Below are 18,500 nucleotides of genomic sequence, written 5' to 3'. Positions count from 1 at the left end.
AAGGAAGGAAGGAAGGAAGGAAAGAAAGAAAGAAAGAAAGAAAGAAAGAAAGAAAGAAAGAAAGAAAAAGAAGCTGAAGACCAGAAAGTTTGAGAAACCATGTGGAAAGTAAGTAGATGAAAAGGTATAGATTGACATACAGATATATGGAAAAAAGGAATCCAAAATATCAGAAGTAAATTCTTATTTCTCACAGAACATGAAGGGCAAGGGTGGGCCATGGTACAATCATCCAGGAAGTTGATTAAAATCCACCATCAAGAATGGGCAGGCCTATGAAACAGCTTCTCCTTCCACATCCTCTATCAGCCTTATAGCAGGACTTCTCAGACAAATGGCTTTTGCCCTCAGGATAAAGCGAGGAGTGCATTATTAGTCTAAGAAAACAAGCTATCTTTCTAGAGAAAGTACCCAATGTGGGTGTAGGAATGCAAAACATAAGCAGAGCAGAGCTTAGAGATAACTCCCAGTTTCTTTTTTTCCCCCCCAGTTTCAATTATATACTTACAAGTTAAGTCCATCATGCCAAAGTAACACTGTCTTGACTTTGGCAATAGTGGCAATTGGTTCACTCAGTCCTAAAGGGAAGCAGGCCTGCCAACAGCCAACACACTCCCATTTAAGGGAGAAGTCTACTGCTGAAACCTACGCAACTCTGCAAAAAATGACCCCAGCTGCTAATCCTATTATTAATCAGCTTTCATTCATATGTTGAACCAACAACTAAAAACATCAGGCATTTGAAGACAACCAAATAGTATTAAAAAAATGAAAAAGTTTAATAAATATTTAAACATGTCTCGAGAGAGAAAACTGACGATTCAGAGAACAGAGGAAAGTTTTAAGAATCTTCTAATTTGTATCTTCAGAAATATTTATTGGCCCCATAAAATAAAATAAAATAAAAATAGTCTGCTAGTGGGATGCCTGGCTGGCTCAGTGGTTGAGCGTCTGACTTTTGGCTCAGGTCATGATCCCGGAGTCCTGGGATCGAGTCCTGCATTGAGCTCTATGAAGGGAGCCTGCTTCTTCCTCTGTCTGGGTCTCTGCCTCTCTCTGGCTCTCATTATAAACAAAAATAAAATCTTAAAAAAAAAGTAGTCTGTTAGCTGTTTTTTTTTTTTTTAAGAGCCATCATTTTTAGCAAAGAATAAAGAATAAATAGATATTTAAATTTATTTGAGTAATTAAGATAACTACAGAAGAGCTCAAAATAATACAATTAACAAAAATTGTAGGTGGTAAAAAAAATTACTAAATTTCTAATCTTTATAGCAAGGAGTCAACATATTTTACCCATACTTGATATATCAAGAAATAGAAGCAGTATGTTCCATATATAAATGCTACAGAAGTTCAGAGGAAAGAACCAATTACTTGCAGGCAAAACTGACATTGCTTGAATTCAGTTTAAGTTTGTGTACAGAGAGAGCCAAGCCAAAATGTCCTGCTTAAGAGAAATATTCAGGGCTCCTCTTCACTTCATGAACAGGCACGTCGACTAGCATATATTCGATATGATTGGGAATTTTTCTAATGACAAATCTAAAACAGTAACCACCTGTTTATTAACAAATGTTACAGAAAAGCAATTTCCTTCAGATCCCAGAGAGCAAAAGTCTTGGGGGAAAATACGACTTGTAATTTTCTTGAGTGTTTTACTTTCTATATTCAAGAGCGAACCCCCCCCCAAAACAAAAACAAAAACAAATACAAAAAGAAAGAAGAAAAGAAAAAAGAAAAGAACGTATAAAACTAAAAAAGGCATTTTATTCTGGGGGAGAAGAGACCTTTCTTTATGTGTTTGACCATTTCATATATACTTTTAAAATATTGTGCAGGGATTATTTAATTCCTTTAAGATATTTTTAAAAAATCTAATTCAACTACAGGGCTCAGACTAGGTGGTTCTAAACTGGATGATTTTTAAAAAAACTATTATACACTTTAAAATGAGGATGAGAACTTCAGGATCATCAATAAGAAATGATGGATTTTGTTATCTCACGTTCAGCAATTTAAAATTAGCAGCTAATGAGAACTTTGAGATAACTAGTAACTAGAACTGTTGGATAACTAGTAAGAAAATCATTTTCTCTTCCTTTTTTTAAGATTTTATTTCTTTGCGAGAGAGAGAGAGAGAGAGAGAGAGAGAGAGAGAGAGAGAGAAGCAGAGAGAGAGGCAGGCTCCATGCAGGGAGCCTGATGCAGGACTCGATCCTGGGACCCCGACCACACCCTGGGCCGAAGGTGGCGCTTAACTGCTGAGCCACCCGGGCTGCCCTCATTTTCTCTTCCTATTCAGGTTTAAGGAATACTTCTGAGTTTCTACCCTTGGCTATGCCTTTTTTCAAGTATTTTATTCACATGTTGAAAATACTAACAATCCACGTAACCCAAACTGAATTAGCCACAATTTTAAGAAATACTATGGCTTTGTGTGTTTAACAGTTGGTTCGTTTGAACAATTATACCTAGAACTTAGTGTGAATAACGGAAAATCTAATTTTTTATTATGACTTAAATAATGAATATGTACTAAACTCAGCATTTAAATATTGGTGATTAATTAAGCTTTAATAATACTAGCACTGGGATCCCTGGGTGGCTCAGCGGTTTAGCGCCTGCATTCGGCCCGGGATGTGGTCCTGGAGACCCGGGATTGAGTCCCACGTCGGGCTCCCTGCGTGGAGCCTGCTTCTCCCTCTGCCTGCATCTCTGCCTCTCTCTCTCTGTGTCTCTCATGAATAAATAAATAAAATATTAAAAAAAAATACTAGCACTAGTAGTACTTTGTTACAAAAACCGCTTTTACTAGTATGAACTATGATTTATAAGTGCATTGAATAGCAAGAAATTTTGTGCTAATTCAAGAAAAATTGTTTATAGGAAGCAATATGTTGTTAGAAATATATTTAAGCATATGTAGAAGAATAAGAACATGAGCTATGTTGTTTGGAATCTTGACATCCTGATATATTTCAAATGGGGGAAGCTTTCTTCCAAAATCTCAGTTAAAATGGAAATCAATCAAATACTGACAAATATCACCATTCTAGGATTAAGAAACAATTTAAATTGCTATAACAAATGGAAGCACTTTATTTTAAAAATATTAAATATAGTCAAAGAAATGGTTAATGAGTAGCACTATGACAAGTCATTATTAAATGTATTATAAGATGCAAATATTGTTAAAATATATGTGCATATTTAATATATGAATTAAAGTCATCAAGCATTCTGTATAGTGTCATTTAATTTAACAAATGATAATAAGGTATTTATAAATGGAATCTTCATAGAAGAGTAAATATCACTAAAAATACTTCCAATAACCCACACTACAGTAAATCTCTTTATCCTTCCTATATCCCACAATCTTTTTATTCCTGAAATGCTTACAGGACGTATCTGATATTAAGTGATATACAAATTTTTTAACATCATAACATACGTAGACCTTCAGATTAACCACCGTATCTATCCGATAGTCACAAATCCAGGTGAATTCAGTCAAGCAAATTTATAGCATTTTGTAGACAAAATTCCAAAAGTATTGTATTACCGAAAAAATCTTACTTTAAACTCAATTTATTCAACACAACTGGTTTGTGCAGACACAGTTTTGTCTTTCCCACATGCATTCAAAACAGTAAAATAAATACCTAATACTGTTAAATATAATCACAGAACATAACATTGTTTTCCCCAGACTTTTAATTATTGTATGAAACATTATATATAGCAAGCCATAAGGATCCCAAATATTTCTTTAAATTATAAATGCATCTGGGGCACCTAGGTGGCTCAGGTGGTTAAGCGTCTGACTTTTGATTTCGGCTCAGGTCATGATCTCAGGGTTGAGAGATCAAGCCCAGCATAGGACTCAACACTGGGCAAGGATTCTCTTTCCCTCTCCTTCTACCCCTCCCCCTCCACTTTCTCTTAAAAAAATCATAAACGCATCTGCACACTATCTTATAGCACTTTGTTTATATATATAACATATATAAATAACGGAACATTCATTTTCCAATAGTTGTGCTTTAGAACAGTGCCTCTTAATCCTCAGCGAATGTATAAATTAGCCAAGGATCTTGTTAAAATGCAGACTGTGATTCAGGAGGTCTGGTGTGGGGCCTGAGAGTCTGCATTTCTAACAAATTCCCAGGTGATGCTGCTGGCTCATAGAACACATTATGTGGAGAGGCTCTTAAATAAGTTTCCTACTCTTGACTAATCCTCAGAATCATCTGGAGCAGTTGGTAGATACACACTGAAAAATAATAAATCTCTTGCTTGGGGTTGAGACTCAGAAAACTGGCCAGATGGCTTACCTCAGTTCAGAACGCTGATTTAAAGGCTAGTAAACTAGGGCGCTGAGCAGGGTCCTGGGAGCCGAGTCCTGGGATCCAGGCCTGTGGCCAGGCTCAGGCTCCCTGCTCAGAGGGGAGTCTGCTTCTCCCTCTCCCTTCCCTCACCATTCATTTTTTTCTCTCTCTTTCTCTCCTCCAAATAAACAAATAAGTAAAACCTTAAAAAAAGCTAGTAAACTTAAAAAAAAAACTGTCTGCATTCTTTAATGTCTATTTCCAATAATATCTACATACTTCACAAATTCTTCTTCATCAGTAAGAAAAACTACCATCAGAAGTTAAAGTTGGAGGGAAAAAAATACTGAATATTGCTTACCATTATGTTTTCACTAAAAAGGGTACTTCATGCCTGTTTCTATGAAGAGTTCATATCAAGCAGTGTACATGACAAAAAACTCCACAAAATTCCACGGAAGCAAAACAAAAGATAACTCTTTAAAGTCCTCACTATACGCCAAGACACTGTGCTTTGAGCACTTTCACGCATTTCTTGCTATGCAGCATGGAAAAATTAAATTATTTGCTCCAAAGTAATCAGAATCCAGAAGAGGAAAAAAGCTAGAAGCCGCTTTCCATTTCATCCCAATATTACAATAGCAAGCTGAAACTGCCTTAGCCAGGATATAATTTGGACTCTGTGCACTCTTTCACCCCAGGGAGCAGAGAGGACAGAGAGACTTGAGTGGTCAAAGGCACAGAGGTGGGTAAGAGTTGAGCATAATTTAGGGCAGAGTGAATATTTTGACTATTTTTGAGAGTCAGGTAAAAATAGGGAATAAAAAGACATGGCAGGAGGGGGAGATCTTAGAAAAACAGCACAGATTCAGGAATGCCAAATATAAGTGTTTCGACTGTCAAAGAGAAGAGATTTAATGAGAATAGAAGATTTAATGAGAGTAAAGTGTTGGTTCAAGAAAGATAAGAAAATGTAAACTAATAGAAGAAATATAGAAAATTGTCAGAATTGAAAAAAAAAAAGAAACCAACAATCAAATATTGAGAGCGTGAGTTGGAACAGTGCCTGGTGATTGTCAACTTTTTTGTGTTCTTGTCTGAAGTGGGTGGAGCTGAAAAGTCCCTGGTTTACAGGAGGTGGAGAAAAGCAAGTCAAAGTGTTCAAGGCAGCTAATAGCACTCAAACATTCAGACACTCTTCTCCTGCACGGGAGGGGGAAGGAAGCTTCCTTCTAAATGTTTGTAGGGAAGTAATGAAAACTCCCAGGAAAAGCCACAGGTGGTATAACATAAAGGAGAGATCTTGGAGTTAGATCTGAATTTGAATCCCGACTTAATCATTTGCTAAAACGTGACCCTAGATAATTTTACTTCTCAGTTAATCTCAGTTTCTTCAACAACAACAATAACAACAACAACAAAACCATAAATAGCTGTAATAAAAACTGCTGCAGGGATGCCTGGGTGGTGCAGTGAGTTGAGCATCCGACTCTTGGTTTCAGTTCAGGTGATGATCTCAGGGTTGTGAGAGGGAGCCCCATGGGCCTCCCCCCTCAGTGGGGAGCATGCTTCTCTCCCTCTCTCTCTCTCTCTCTCCTCACCTCTGCTCACACACTCATGCTCTTTCTCTCTCAAAATAAATACATCTTAAAACAAAACTACTACCAAGTGTTGTTATGCCTTAAAGGGTAGGTTTCTGCCAAAGAGACCACACTGTGGTTTTGTTTCAAAAAACCTGACATAGTTGATACTTTCACCAAAGTCCCAGTAAAGGCAAAACAGAAAAACAATTTAATTCAGTTTGGAGAGCTTCAATAACTTTGCTTAGCAGAGGACTGAAAAATTAAAACAAAAAAAAAAAAAAAAAAAAGGAAAGTGTTTTTGTCAGCATGCTAAAGGAATTATTTTCAGTAAAAATGATGTAGGAACTTTGTCAGAAGTGTTGGGACCACTTGGGGAGATTATACTTCCAACTGTTTATCACCAATTCCTGAAATTCTACTGTTTAATGTCTACTTTGTAAAGTAGAAACACAGCGGCTCTAAAAGCCTCCAAAAGCAAGGTCCTTATTTGTCTCTTTCTTAGTTTTCCTTACACCTTAATTCTGATTTTATGAACAAAAAGGAGAGAAGATTTTTGTTTAAGGAAATGTTACTCTGTCATAACTTCGTATCCAAATTGTGTAGTACGAAGCGCAGAATTAAGCAATTAAATGTATGTCTAAGGGCAATTTCAGTGGTTGAGCTATTGGGTTGTTCTTAAAATTTAATACTGTCAATACAGTAGGAAAAAAAGACTATCATAATATTTCTGCATATATTTCATTCTGGTTGCTTTCACTAAAAGGTTTTTCTAAAAAGTGACAGGCTTATTTTATTAATTACAAAAAATTAACCAATTATTTAAAAAGTTCAAAATCTTCATGTATCTAAATGTTTCATAAAATAATTAATGTTCTTCAGATGTATATTAATCCATGTTAAATTTCTGAGAGAAAGGAAAGAAAACTCATATTGTGACTATGCTATTAGTCTCTTCTGAGAAAAATCACTGCTAAGTTTAAACTCTAGTAAGTAGTTATTCTTTTGGCTAATGATACCATAACGTATGACAAATATGGTCAGAGTAAAGCTATCACAATTAGAAAATTTTAACAACCCATGAGTATGTACCCTTTCCTTCTTTCATAGTTTGTCTTAGAATTAGGGACTCCCTAAAAGATGGTATGAAGTTCAAATGTAGACGTCGTGACATGAAAGAGATGGACACAGTGCCACAGTGCCAATCACAAGGCATAAAGAGATTTAACAAATAAGAGAGGTAATAACCCAGCTACGAGTTTACTAATCTTCCAATTTCCATCCAATTCTGATGAAAGTAGGTTTCTATTTCCTTTAAAGAACGACCACCACCTGTGCCCTGGATGCCAGCACTCTCCTCCCATCATCTTTCTTTCCTTGTTTCAACTCTCTACTCTTCCCTTTCTTTCACTTTTAATCTTTCCATCTCCACTGTCTCCTCCCCTCAAGACCTTTCCTTAGTCCTGCTCCCTCTCAAGCCCTCATCCTATCACCTCCCTTTTAATCACCATTTTCCTCAAAGGACCAATGTATACATACAACTTGTCACCTCTACACAAACTCCTTCAGTTACCATGCAAGTCACTGCCATCGACTGTGTTCTGTTGAAAACGCTCTTGCCAAATCTAGAGCTTGCTTCATATCTCATCTTCATTTTAAAACCATCCTCCGGTCTGTAGAATGTTTTTAAAAACCTCTTAGCTTGTTAAAAATGTTTTCTAGTGTCCTTTGCCTGCTGGCTCCTGGTTCTCTGCTGTTTTATGGATTCACATCCTTTACTGGTTCTTCTTCTTTCCCTTATCCAATGTCATGGCTTGTGACTTCTCTGTGGTTGTCTTCCTCTTCACCGTCTCCTTCAAAATAATGGACTCTGGTCCCCTGCATATGGTATGACTTCCAAAAATTCATCATCTCTAACTGCCTGCTGAACATGGATATCCCACTGGCAATGCAAATATACTTCTCAAACAACTTTTATCACTTCCAACTTCCTTCGGCCTCCATCGAACCTACTGTTCTTTCTGTGTTCTAGTGGTCACCAGGTTCACAACTAACCAAATACAAATATCGAGGCACAGAATTTTTTCTGTTTCTCTAATTATCAACATACGTTTTGCAACTGTATTCTCCCTTCAGTCTGTCTTGCCCTGTCCTTCTTCTAGTTAAAATTATCATCATTATTATTATTATTGTTATCATCATCATCATCATCATCAGCATTTTGGACAGCATCCTTTAACCTAGACACACAGACACCAATATTTTTCTAGTTAAATCACTTCTTCCTAATGTTCCTAAGGATATCTTTAAATAGGATAGTTTGGTTATGTTACATTTACTCCCTTGTTCAAAATCTCACAGAATATTTAATGTTCTTCTAAAAAGTCATTTAAAAATTCAAATTTTGCCCGTGGTCCTATATTTAAAGACTACATATGCCAACTTTTCCCTTAACATTCTCCAATTCCTCAGATACAATACACTAGGCTCTACTTGGAAAACCACCTATCCTTTTCTATCTTTTTGTAACTTTGTTTATTCTGTCCCCAATGCCTAGAATATTTATTCTCTACACTTCTAGTGTGATGAATTTTGTTTTACAAAACTTTACCTCAAGTAAATCTCTTCCATCTACCTGTCTCTAATTCCTCAGTACAATGATAAAATCTGTCTTTTCAACTTGCTTGTTCTTGAGTCCTAAATTACATATTTCCCATCCTTATGGTCTCCACTTCTCAGCTCTAGGTGATTACTCATTATTTTACTGAAAATTTTCACATCATTGTGAGTTATATATAGTATGTGTTTAGTGAGTATGTGTTGAATGGAATTGTATCGGAGGGCTAAGAATAATTCCAAATGTGGATTGGATAAGACCAAAAAGGGATTAATCAATGTGGGTTGCATTAGTGAAAAAGCATTCATGTGGGAGAGTACTGAACTGGGTTTTTATAATCAGTAGAATCTGATAAGCAGAAAAGAACAGGGAGGATGATACAAAATGATGATAACACAAGAAAAGGAACAGAAAAAAAGAAATATCGTATGTTTGGGACATACATGTAGGTATATCAGTCAGGACCCAACATTTTTGTTTATGGAATAATAGGGGATAAGTCTGAGAAAGAAAAATACAGTTTTGGGGAAGCACGTGACTGTAAGGCTAAGGCTTATAAAAGCTTTACCCAGTAGACAGTGGGCAATCATTGAAGACTATGTACAAGTTACTAAAAAGAATAATAGGAACAGTTATTTATCTTTTGATGATATCAATTTAAAAACTGTATTAATTTTGAGTGATGGAACTGATTGTTCCAGTAATTTTAAAACTTTTCTAGAACCATAACATCTCCATTACGAAGAATTCAAACCTTGTACTCATTTCTATGGCATTAAGTAGCCAATTTACAACAAGTGCTATGAATACATTTTACAGGATCCAACTTGTATGTTACAAACTTAACATTTTAGTCTGATGAACTGAGGCAACCATTCTGAGCTTTACTTATTTAAATATTTGATATTTCAATATCATACTTAAAGTATTATCTTGTCTTTTTTTTATCTGTACTTTAAGATCAGGATGGCAAAACAGACCCACTAATCACCTTTTCTCAACTGTTAAGACATAATATTTACCTGAGAGAAAACAAATGATCTAGAAAGCTAGGGGGGTATCTCTGAGGTCATCTTTACAGAGCACCTGATCTTGGTTGGATGTGCAGTCTAATGAAGATAAAATAATTGTAAAGAATTAAGATTTTGTTAATCATTAAGTTTATTCCTTTAAACCTTAGGAACTAACTTTGGAATGCCCTGTACACCAATGTAAGGGTTTCATGTCTTTTTACTAGCTGAAATCCTAATTAAAGAATGTAAGCAATAAACCAACAGTCTTGGACTTCATGATTCACTACACAGTGTTCTGGGGGAATCACTGAAGATCCTTGGATTTTTCTTTTCTAAAATCTCAACCTGTAAATAAAACTGTCTCATAGATCTGACTGAGACCTTAAAAGTGTTCTCACCAAACTGCAAGTAGTCAAGTAATATGTCTGGTAATTTAAAAAATTATCATAAAAATCTATCTGGTTTTTAAAAAAATATTTTCATAGGTAAACATGATTAGCAACATTTGGAATAACAGAGTGATTTCCTTATATGTAGAACTAAAGTGAACATATACAATCGGCCAGAATTAATACATATGAACCATGGCTTAAGCCTGAAGAATTATCAGGTCATCAGTAGCTCCCCTTTGAATTCCATGAATAATGGAGAGATATTAGATTCTTTCTCAACTGTAAAATAAAGTATTTGAATTAGATGAAACATAAGGCTCCTTTTAGCTATAATATCCTATCAGTCCAGAGAGGATGGAAATACATGTGAAGTACACATCCCCTTCTCTTTATTTTGGCAATGCAGTAACAGGGCACAACCCTTCTACTACAGCAAAGTAACTACTCAGATCATATATAAAGAGACAAAGGCAGGTACGCAAAAACTATATATATTTTCCAGCCTTGAGTATATGAGATATGCAACTTACAGGGAGTAAGAATTTAGGGAGAAAGAGAGATAAAACAACAATGTTCCTTGTTACTCATATCATTTAGTTTCTTTATTTCAACTTTGTATTAATTATTCATCAGAAAAAATTTTTGCTAGGTATGCATATATACGATGCTTTAGGAAAATCAAAGCCTGTTTTATCAAATTTTAATGACATAATTTTGTTAACACTCTTGCCCCCTAAAATTACACAATCACATGTGAATTTATGAATCATGCTTAATATGAGAATTTATCTGATATTTACCTGATACCTTTCCCTTCAGCGTACTATCTCTTAAGATACTCTTACTTAAGAGTACTTAAGTGAGAACTCTTAAGGTCTCTTATTCCTAGATCACCTGTTTTAGCCAGACTAAATATTTTACATAAAAATTCTAAATTAAAATTAAGGCATTATACTGTTATTCTGAAAATATTAAATATACAACCGATGTAATCTGGGGTGGGATGTTCTAACTATTTTGGATTTGAGAGATAGATTGCTTCTGCCAATATTACAAAATATCTCATACTATCTCTCTTAAGAGAAAACAGGAGGAACATGTGCTGGAATGGTAATCACCACTGCAGAGAAAAGGGCTTGGGGACATTACTGCAAGAGCCTTCGCATTTCATGTTGTTTCTTCATGTTAGCTATGACAGAAGTTCCATCTTGAAATCTTTAACTTGGTGTAAGACTTTACTCTTTATCTTACCATTAAGGTGAATTTACTTGTGCCAGAATCATCATTATGATAAAGAATATGATTAATTGGAAGTAAGCCTGTGCAATTTCATCTCAGTTGCATGAATCCCTGTATGATTATGGCATGCCAGAGCTCTGATAATGTAAGCTTTCTGAACTCCACTGAATAAAGATTTAGAGTAGAGCATGCAGTTTTAGGTTTAAGTCTTAATGTCACTGGGAATTATATGCTGCTTAACATGACATCCTATGTATTAAAATTACACGAAAAATCCAGTTATTTAGACATATTTCTGAAGCAAATACACTGCTGCATGAATGGTGCCAGTGATAAAAATTTGATGTCTGTAATTTGTTCATCTTATGCATAACAAATGACTCATTGGGCTAATGACAATTACACACATAAAATATTTAACTTCAAAAAAGAAGAGAACAAAAGCAAATTGCATATAGAACTCAATAAACACACACACATTCTTTTACATAATTGGCCATTTAGATATGTATATGTACATATGTACGTGTGTGTCCGCACACTCATGAGTCATGAAGATTTATACGCAAGGGTGATTTGTTTTTTTTTTTTTGTGCCTTGTGGTTATTATGCTAAAATAATATGATGTAGAAATATACAAGGAACAGAAATACAAATAATAAATATGGAATATACATTTTATAAGTCTTTAGAAATATGTGAGAACTATAGAGTGAACTCTTAGAAGTTAGTGCAGATTATATTTCATATTTGTAGAGACTACGCTAATAGCTCATTACAAATAACTTTAAAATGTGAAAGGAAAAATACAGTCTATCTGAATGGGCACCATAAATTCACATTATTGCCACATACATATTCTAGTGTGTGTATCAATTTATTTGATGAAAAATATATTAACAACAACAAAACCAGATAACTAAATAAATAATCCTTTCATCAGCCCCTGATTTCTTCCATACTAATGCTTTGGTGAATCATCAAGGGGAGTAAATTATTCATTATAAATTTCAAAGAGAAGCCTCCATTGAAAAAGCTCTGCTACTGGTCCTTCTTGGAACCAACATCAAGAGAATTCATTGCAGTCTCAAATACTGCAATAAAATAGAAGGTGAGAGGCAATCACTCAGGAGAGGTGTCTAGAATGAACTGAGCTTAGGGAGCTACATCCCAGCTGAGTGAGGTGTGTAAAGATAGTTATTAATATTTTGAATTACACTTGGAAGGAAAAAGATTAATCAAGAAGTTGCATACAAATGTCAGCCAAGGTTTCAAAAAAAGAAACCTTTAATCTATTTCTGATGAAGAATATGCAAGTTTTTTAACAGTAGCCCTAGACATGATTACTATATTATAACTTTATAGAATTAACAAAACCAGATGTAGAGTAAGGGTTTGAAATCTTTGGTTATCTTAAGGCTTATTTCATACCAAAGGACCTCAAATAAAAACCATTCAAAATGAACAGAGTTAACAAATCTAATTTGTAGTGCTTCATAATAAATTCAAGTTCACATTACTACAACTTTACATGAATAATGAAGAGTTAAATCTCATGATATAGGATTTATAGGAAGGACTCTAAAAAAGGTTACCACAATGTTATCCCTGGTTAACTGTCTCCAGCATACTAGTTAAAATTGTCAATACTACCAGTCAGTCGTAATTTAACTCTTGACTCATCTGTGCTAATAAATTTATAGTAGGGAAGGAAGAAAATACTGGAGGTAATCTGGCAGTGCCTCATGTATCCCTAACTGTGTATCTTTGTGTGCTCTAGCTGGATACTAACAGTTAGGAGTATACGATGGTATACTCTTTGGCACTCTTTGGCAATGGTTTTCCTTGGCTGCCAGAAGGACATCATTTAGATCTGGTGAGGAATGATTCTTTGTCTTCTACTTAGCTAGCTTCCACTAAACAAACTGGAAAATATCTGGATAACGCTGATTTTTGTGACTCAGTGTTTAACTTAATGAATATAAATACTTCCCTCTCATTAAGGAACATTTCCATCTGTCTTAGTCATGATTCAAGGTGCAATGCCTAGTGCTTCTTATTTAGTGTTAATACCAAATATGAACTTAAATTTACATCAAACAGAATCGCCTCTTTAGTTCAACTAAAGAGGATATCGATGCTCCTAGAGCTACTGACTAGAGTATCTATTGTATACTTCTTATGTGCTAGTCATCATGCTAAACACTTTTCGGTTATAAAATTTAATCCCCATTACCACCCTATGAGGTAGATCTTATTATCCTAATTTTACAGATTGAGAGCATGAAACCAAAAAAGATAAGTAATTTTGTCCAATAATTGATTTAGAAAGCTGATTCCAGAGCTATGGGACAGATTATTTGCTTCAGGGTAAAATTCATGTAAAGACTAAGAAGAGAGGTGAATTTGGGTAGAAAATAAGATATTCTTAAAAACTATCTCTCCTCTTTCCCTTATTTCCTCTAATCCACAATTCTCACAGAAATGAAACATTTAGGAGGCAATCTCAATAGAATAAAGATCTGTAGGAGGACAGATTCAATGTGGTCAAGGCAATTTAATTTAAATGGGTATAAACCAACTAGGTCAAGACCAGCAAGTTTCACTTTTGGTTTTATAGGTCCAACAAGTTTTATTCATCAAAATATTCATCTGACCCAATGCTAAATGTTTTTGAAAATAATACCCCAAAGACAAAGACTCTAAGCATGCAACTTAATTGCCTTAGCACTTGGAGCTAACAGGCAGAGTCCTATGTAAAATAGTATTCACTTAGGTGTAAAAACCTGTAGGCAAGACTAACAATAAGATTATCTGCAGGTAGGTGTTAATGAGGCCATTCAGACAGATGAGGTGTCAATAAGGTCTGGTTATTGGGTAGTGAACTTGGGTTACTACTGTGTGGTAGGGAGACAAATTCAGGATCTAGACAGCCAGTCATAAAGCTGTTTGATATATCAGGAGGGGAAAAAAGGCAACTATCTTATTACTAACATTTGAAAGAAAAGTGAAGTATGTGAAGATTTTTCTAGATTGGAGTCAAATATATACCATTTGAAAAAAAAACTGCGAAAAGGATGTATTGAAAAATAATCTTTCACAATGAAGCTAAGTTCTCTTACTCTCCTACTCTTTCCTTTAAAGCCAGAACTTAATACTTTTCCCTATAAAATTCAAAGTTACAATAGAATTTTATGCTGTTATTCTTAGAATGTTAAACATACAACCTATAGAGACCAAACATTTCTTTTAAATACAATAGGTAGATAGAATTTAAGATTATAATTTTCAGGTAGGGATTGTATAAGATAGCACACTTACTACCCAGTATTGCAATAAATTAGTAGAGGCACAATAAATATAATCTATTAGTGGATTATAATAATATCACTACTGTTTAACAATGTGCTAATAAAGAAGCACAATTCTCAGATGACGGCTAATGTCTGATGGCTATTTGGATACCAAAACACCAGAAAATGCTTCTTTGAAATATATTTTTATTACATTTTTTGTTGAGAACCGGATAGAAAAAAATGCTTGGATGAGGATGGTATGCTGGAAAGCTTCTGCTATCACTTTAATATCGAATATGTAATATTATTTCTTTAAGGTAATTTGAGCTTTAACCTACCTTTGGTAATTGCAAGTGGCTTTTCTCTGAAATCTATGGTAATTTATTTCCAGCTTTTTAATAAATTTGTAGGGTTTTTATTTTTGAAGTTAAGGGGATGGAGTAAAAAAGTAATTTAATTTGCCAATTTGGAACATTTGCCTGAAAGTTTTGGCTTTTTATTTGTGAAGGCTGATCAACCATGGAAGTAATATGTGTGGTATTAAATTAATCCACCGATAGGAATGCATGATTTCTTAAACATTTTAGAAATATTACAGTGATTTTACAATTTATTAGACATTTCAATTAAATGGGTTATAAAGGAACATGGCTGGGTTTAGGGAGCTATATCTATACTTTCTACACCCTTCTCCCTTTTAGCGCACCAGGTATCTCACGGTGCTCCAGAACTTGGTTGAGTATCACCCCAGAGTATTGGTATTTACGGAATTTACTAAATACCAAAGGAAAGCTATATCCATTGCATAGACATTGTCAACTATGAATAATAGATATTATTTGTTTTAGTTTACATCTTGATTTAAAATCCCACTATGTAGCCATTTTTGCTTGCAGGAAGGTTATATGTAATGTAGTCAATAAAAGAAACTAAGCACCTATTTAATATTTAGTGTTTTCCTTGTGTTGTGAAAGGAAAGCATTATTTGCAGAGTCACTCAGTGACTAATTTGAAGTATTAAGTTTGGGGCACCATAGAGATGGCAAATCATGGGTCTATGCACTTCTATACTCCCTCTCCCTATCAGCCACAGTAGACCTCACTAATTCATCCTGGTTGTCTTTCTGTCTTAGATACTAACGACAGTCATGACACATGGAACAGCCTCGGACTTCTATCCAACAGAACCTTCAAGGCAAATATGAACAACGTGGTATATCCTTGGAAAGACCAATACACTGATGATCACAGACTTGGGTTATAAATTCACCCTTGCCAATGAGGAATTAAATGGCCTCTGGTAGGTCATTCAATTTCTCTGTGGTTTGTTTTTATTCTGAAAATATGACAGTGAAAATATAAATATATGATGCTATATATTTATTCTTATGTCAGTAGAATAGAGATTTTTTAGAATGATATAAGTAGTTTTAGATAAAGAACAAACAGTATTAGTAGTCCAGGCAGCTCACTCTTCAGTCTAATGAAAACAATTTTTCCATTGGGATTATTTTAGGAAAAAGTATTACCAAGTAGAAATACTGCCTTTTCCATTTTTAATGCACTATTTTCTTAAAGTATATTTTCGGATGAATCTTTATTAATAAGTTAAAGTATACAGTTATTTTTGAAGTTTATTGTAAATTTATCTTCCTTGAAAATATAGAGCAAATACTTAGAAAATAAAATTAGCTTTGTCCTTCCCATAAATTTACATCATTTCAGCAAAACATATCACTGCTTTTTAATATTTTTTTTAGTATTTTTTTTCAGATATTATTATTACCAAGAAACTCAGGAGGGGCAAACACTTTAGGATTAAAATGAATGAAAACCAAACTAGATAGCTTCACATCATTGCAAAACTGGTTTTAACGTACAAAATTCATTACTAATCCTTTGCGTTCACTATTCCCATAAAATAGTATATGTTATGTTGTTTCCACTATTTTTGTTTGGATCCAACATTTAAAAAAATACTTTGTGTATATATTTTCCACAAATAGCATTCCATCTTAATTTGATACTACTTTTATTGAGAAAAGCCTATCTTTTTTTAAACCAAGGTATGGAATTAGAAATTTCTTCTTTATTCAGGAAGATACTACTTATTTATAAAAGTCTTAACTGTGGTGTGTTCTATCAATTATATATTAAGGAAATATTATGTATAGAGTCTTAAACAAATTTTGAGTGACCAATTTAGGAACACTCTAGTCCATGGAAACTAAATAATTACCTCAATTCTTAAGGAAATAAACAAAAATTCTATATATGAAAATATATGACTTACATAGTTAGAGATTCCTTAAGAATACAGTTAGCATCCATGCTAAATGGAAACAGGAATTTGCTCTATTTAAAAATTCCTGAATGGCCACTTCAGGGTTGTAATTCATTTCCAAGGCTAACTGGTATGTGAATTGGGTCATGAAAGCAATTTTCATTGAATATTATAGTCTAAAGAGACAAATTATACTCTAGTGACAGAATGTATTTAAAAAGAAAAGGCCTTGGAATATTTATATGGTAACTTGCAAGACACAGAACAGCAACTTTCCCCTAAAATATGTATGTATGTGTTGTATCTATTTGTAATCTCTACCTATTTTTTTGCATGTCAACACTATGTCATCAAATGATTCCTAAAAGCTTAAGTAAAGTGTAGTAGTGAGTCAACCATTTGCCTTTATATATTTCAGGTAAATCTTAATGCCATCAACTCACAGAAACAGTGAAGTGTCTATATGATGAAATATAATTGAAGAGAGAATACAAGAAGTAACAGAGAACCAACTAATTACATTGGTATCTTAACATTAATCATCTCTGATTATCTGTATCAGTGAAAGGGAGTGGCTAATAGAAAATCACAGATAATCTACTCTGTGGTACTGAGTCTATGGTTTTGTGCTTAGCAGCTGAATTTCTAATTGCCCAGTGTAACTTACTGCAAATGTGTTGTGAGGATGCCCATCACCAGAAGAGTGGCCACAGACACATAATTTTGTTTCTGGAAGCAATTCCTAGATTAAACAAAGAGAATCAGGAGTTGGCTTTTTTTTCCCTCTCAGTCTTAAGCCTTATACTAATAATGTACATTTTCATTAAAAATTTTTTTTTGGATTATCATCTTGATAGGTGAACATAGATGAGACTATTCCGCCTTTGTGTCACGGTTATTAACAGTAGAGATATAAAAAATAAAAATAACTTGGCAGATGCAAAGTTGAATATTTGAACATAATGAATTAACCACTAACCAAAAAATTTCATGGTCTACCATGATCTTGACTCAGGAATCTCACTTCCCATTTCTGAGCTAAAATTATGGCCAACGTTAATAAATACTCCTATAAATTTAAATGGTGCTATGATTTTAGAGTATGGGATGGTATTTGTCCTTAACACTTTAATTACCTCTTTTTGAAAAAGCTATTGACCTGTACTCAACTATAACCAATACAAGTGAACATAAGTCCTATCTTGATGTGAAATGTGAGAATAATCACAAGAGTTTCTTTAACTAAACTGCCCTGGCCATGCATTACTATAACACAAATATTGCCATTAAATATATATTTAAGGCTATGGAGCCAAACTCTATCATCTCTATTAAAACCTGTTGAATTGTGCCACTTGCATTGAGAACTACTCTATATACTCAACTGTATAGTTTGCATTTTCATCCGTAAAAGCAAAGTGATTATTTATTGATAAATGACATGGAATGTCATTTTTTACTTAAGTAGCTTTAGACATTTCAAAGATTTTGTCTGAAGGGCAAAAGGATTACACTGCATTTGAATAGACCATGTGACAACACATCCTTAGACTTCATGTATGATATGAAAGAATGATCCCCATTCATAAGATACACAAGGGAAATTATATCAGAAAAGAAGAAAAGCAAGGATGGATGTGGTAGGGGTGTCAGGGAGTATTTGTAGTGGTTTGATGCATGTAAATATTACATCTTATAAATAATTCTTTTCAAATACATCTCTGAAGTTCAGGGTCTCTGTTTAA

General features: G+C 34.2%; 1 protein-coding gene across 10 annotated transcripts in view; it reads right to left on the bottom strand.

Moving 5' to 3' along the window:
* The window catches only part of FOXP2 (forkhead box P2), a 560,309-nt gene that overhangs the window by 102,279 nt on the left and 439,530 nt on the right, over positions 1-18,500 (bottom strand). For 6 of the 10 annotated variants that reach the window (XM_055314791.1, XM_055314793.1, XM_055314790.1 and 3 more), the window contains one exon: positions 17,423-17,497. The exons of the other annotated variants lie outside the window; for them this stretch is intronic. In XM_055314791.1, the coding sequence (XP_055170766.1) occupies positions 17,423-17,497 (75 nt within the window). The remainder of the gene's footprint in view (positions 1-17,422; positions 17,498-18,500) is intronic. 10 annotated transcript variants of the gene reach the window in all.

Source organism: Nyctereutes procyonoides, unplaced genomic scaffold (genome assembly GCF_905146905.1).
Source record: "Nyctereutes procyonoides isolate TBG_1078 unplaced genomic scaffold, NYPRO_anot_genome, whole genome shotgun sequence".
Classification (NCBI taxonomy): Eukaryota; Metazoa; Chordata; class Mammalia; order Carnivora; family Canidae; genus Nyctereutes; species Nyctereutes procyonoides.
This window is presented reverse-complemented; position numbering and strand designations above follow the sequence as displayed.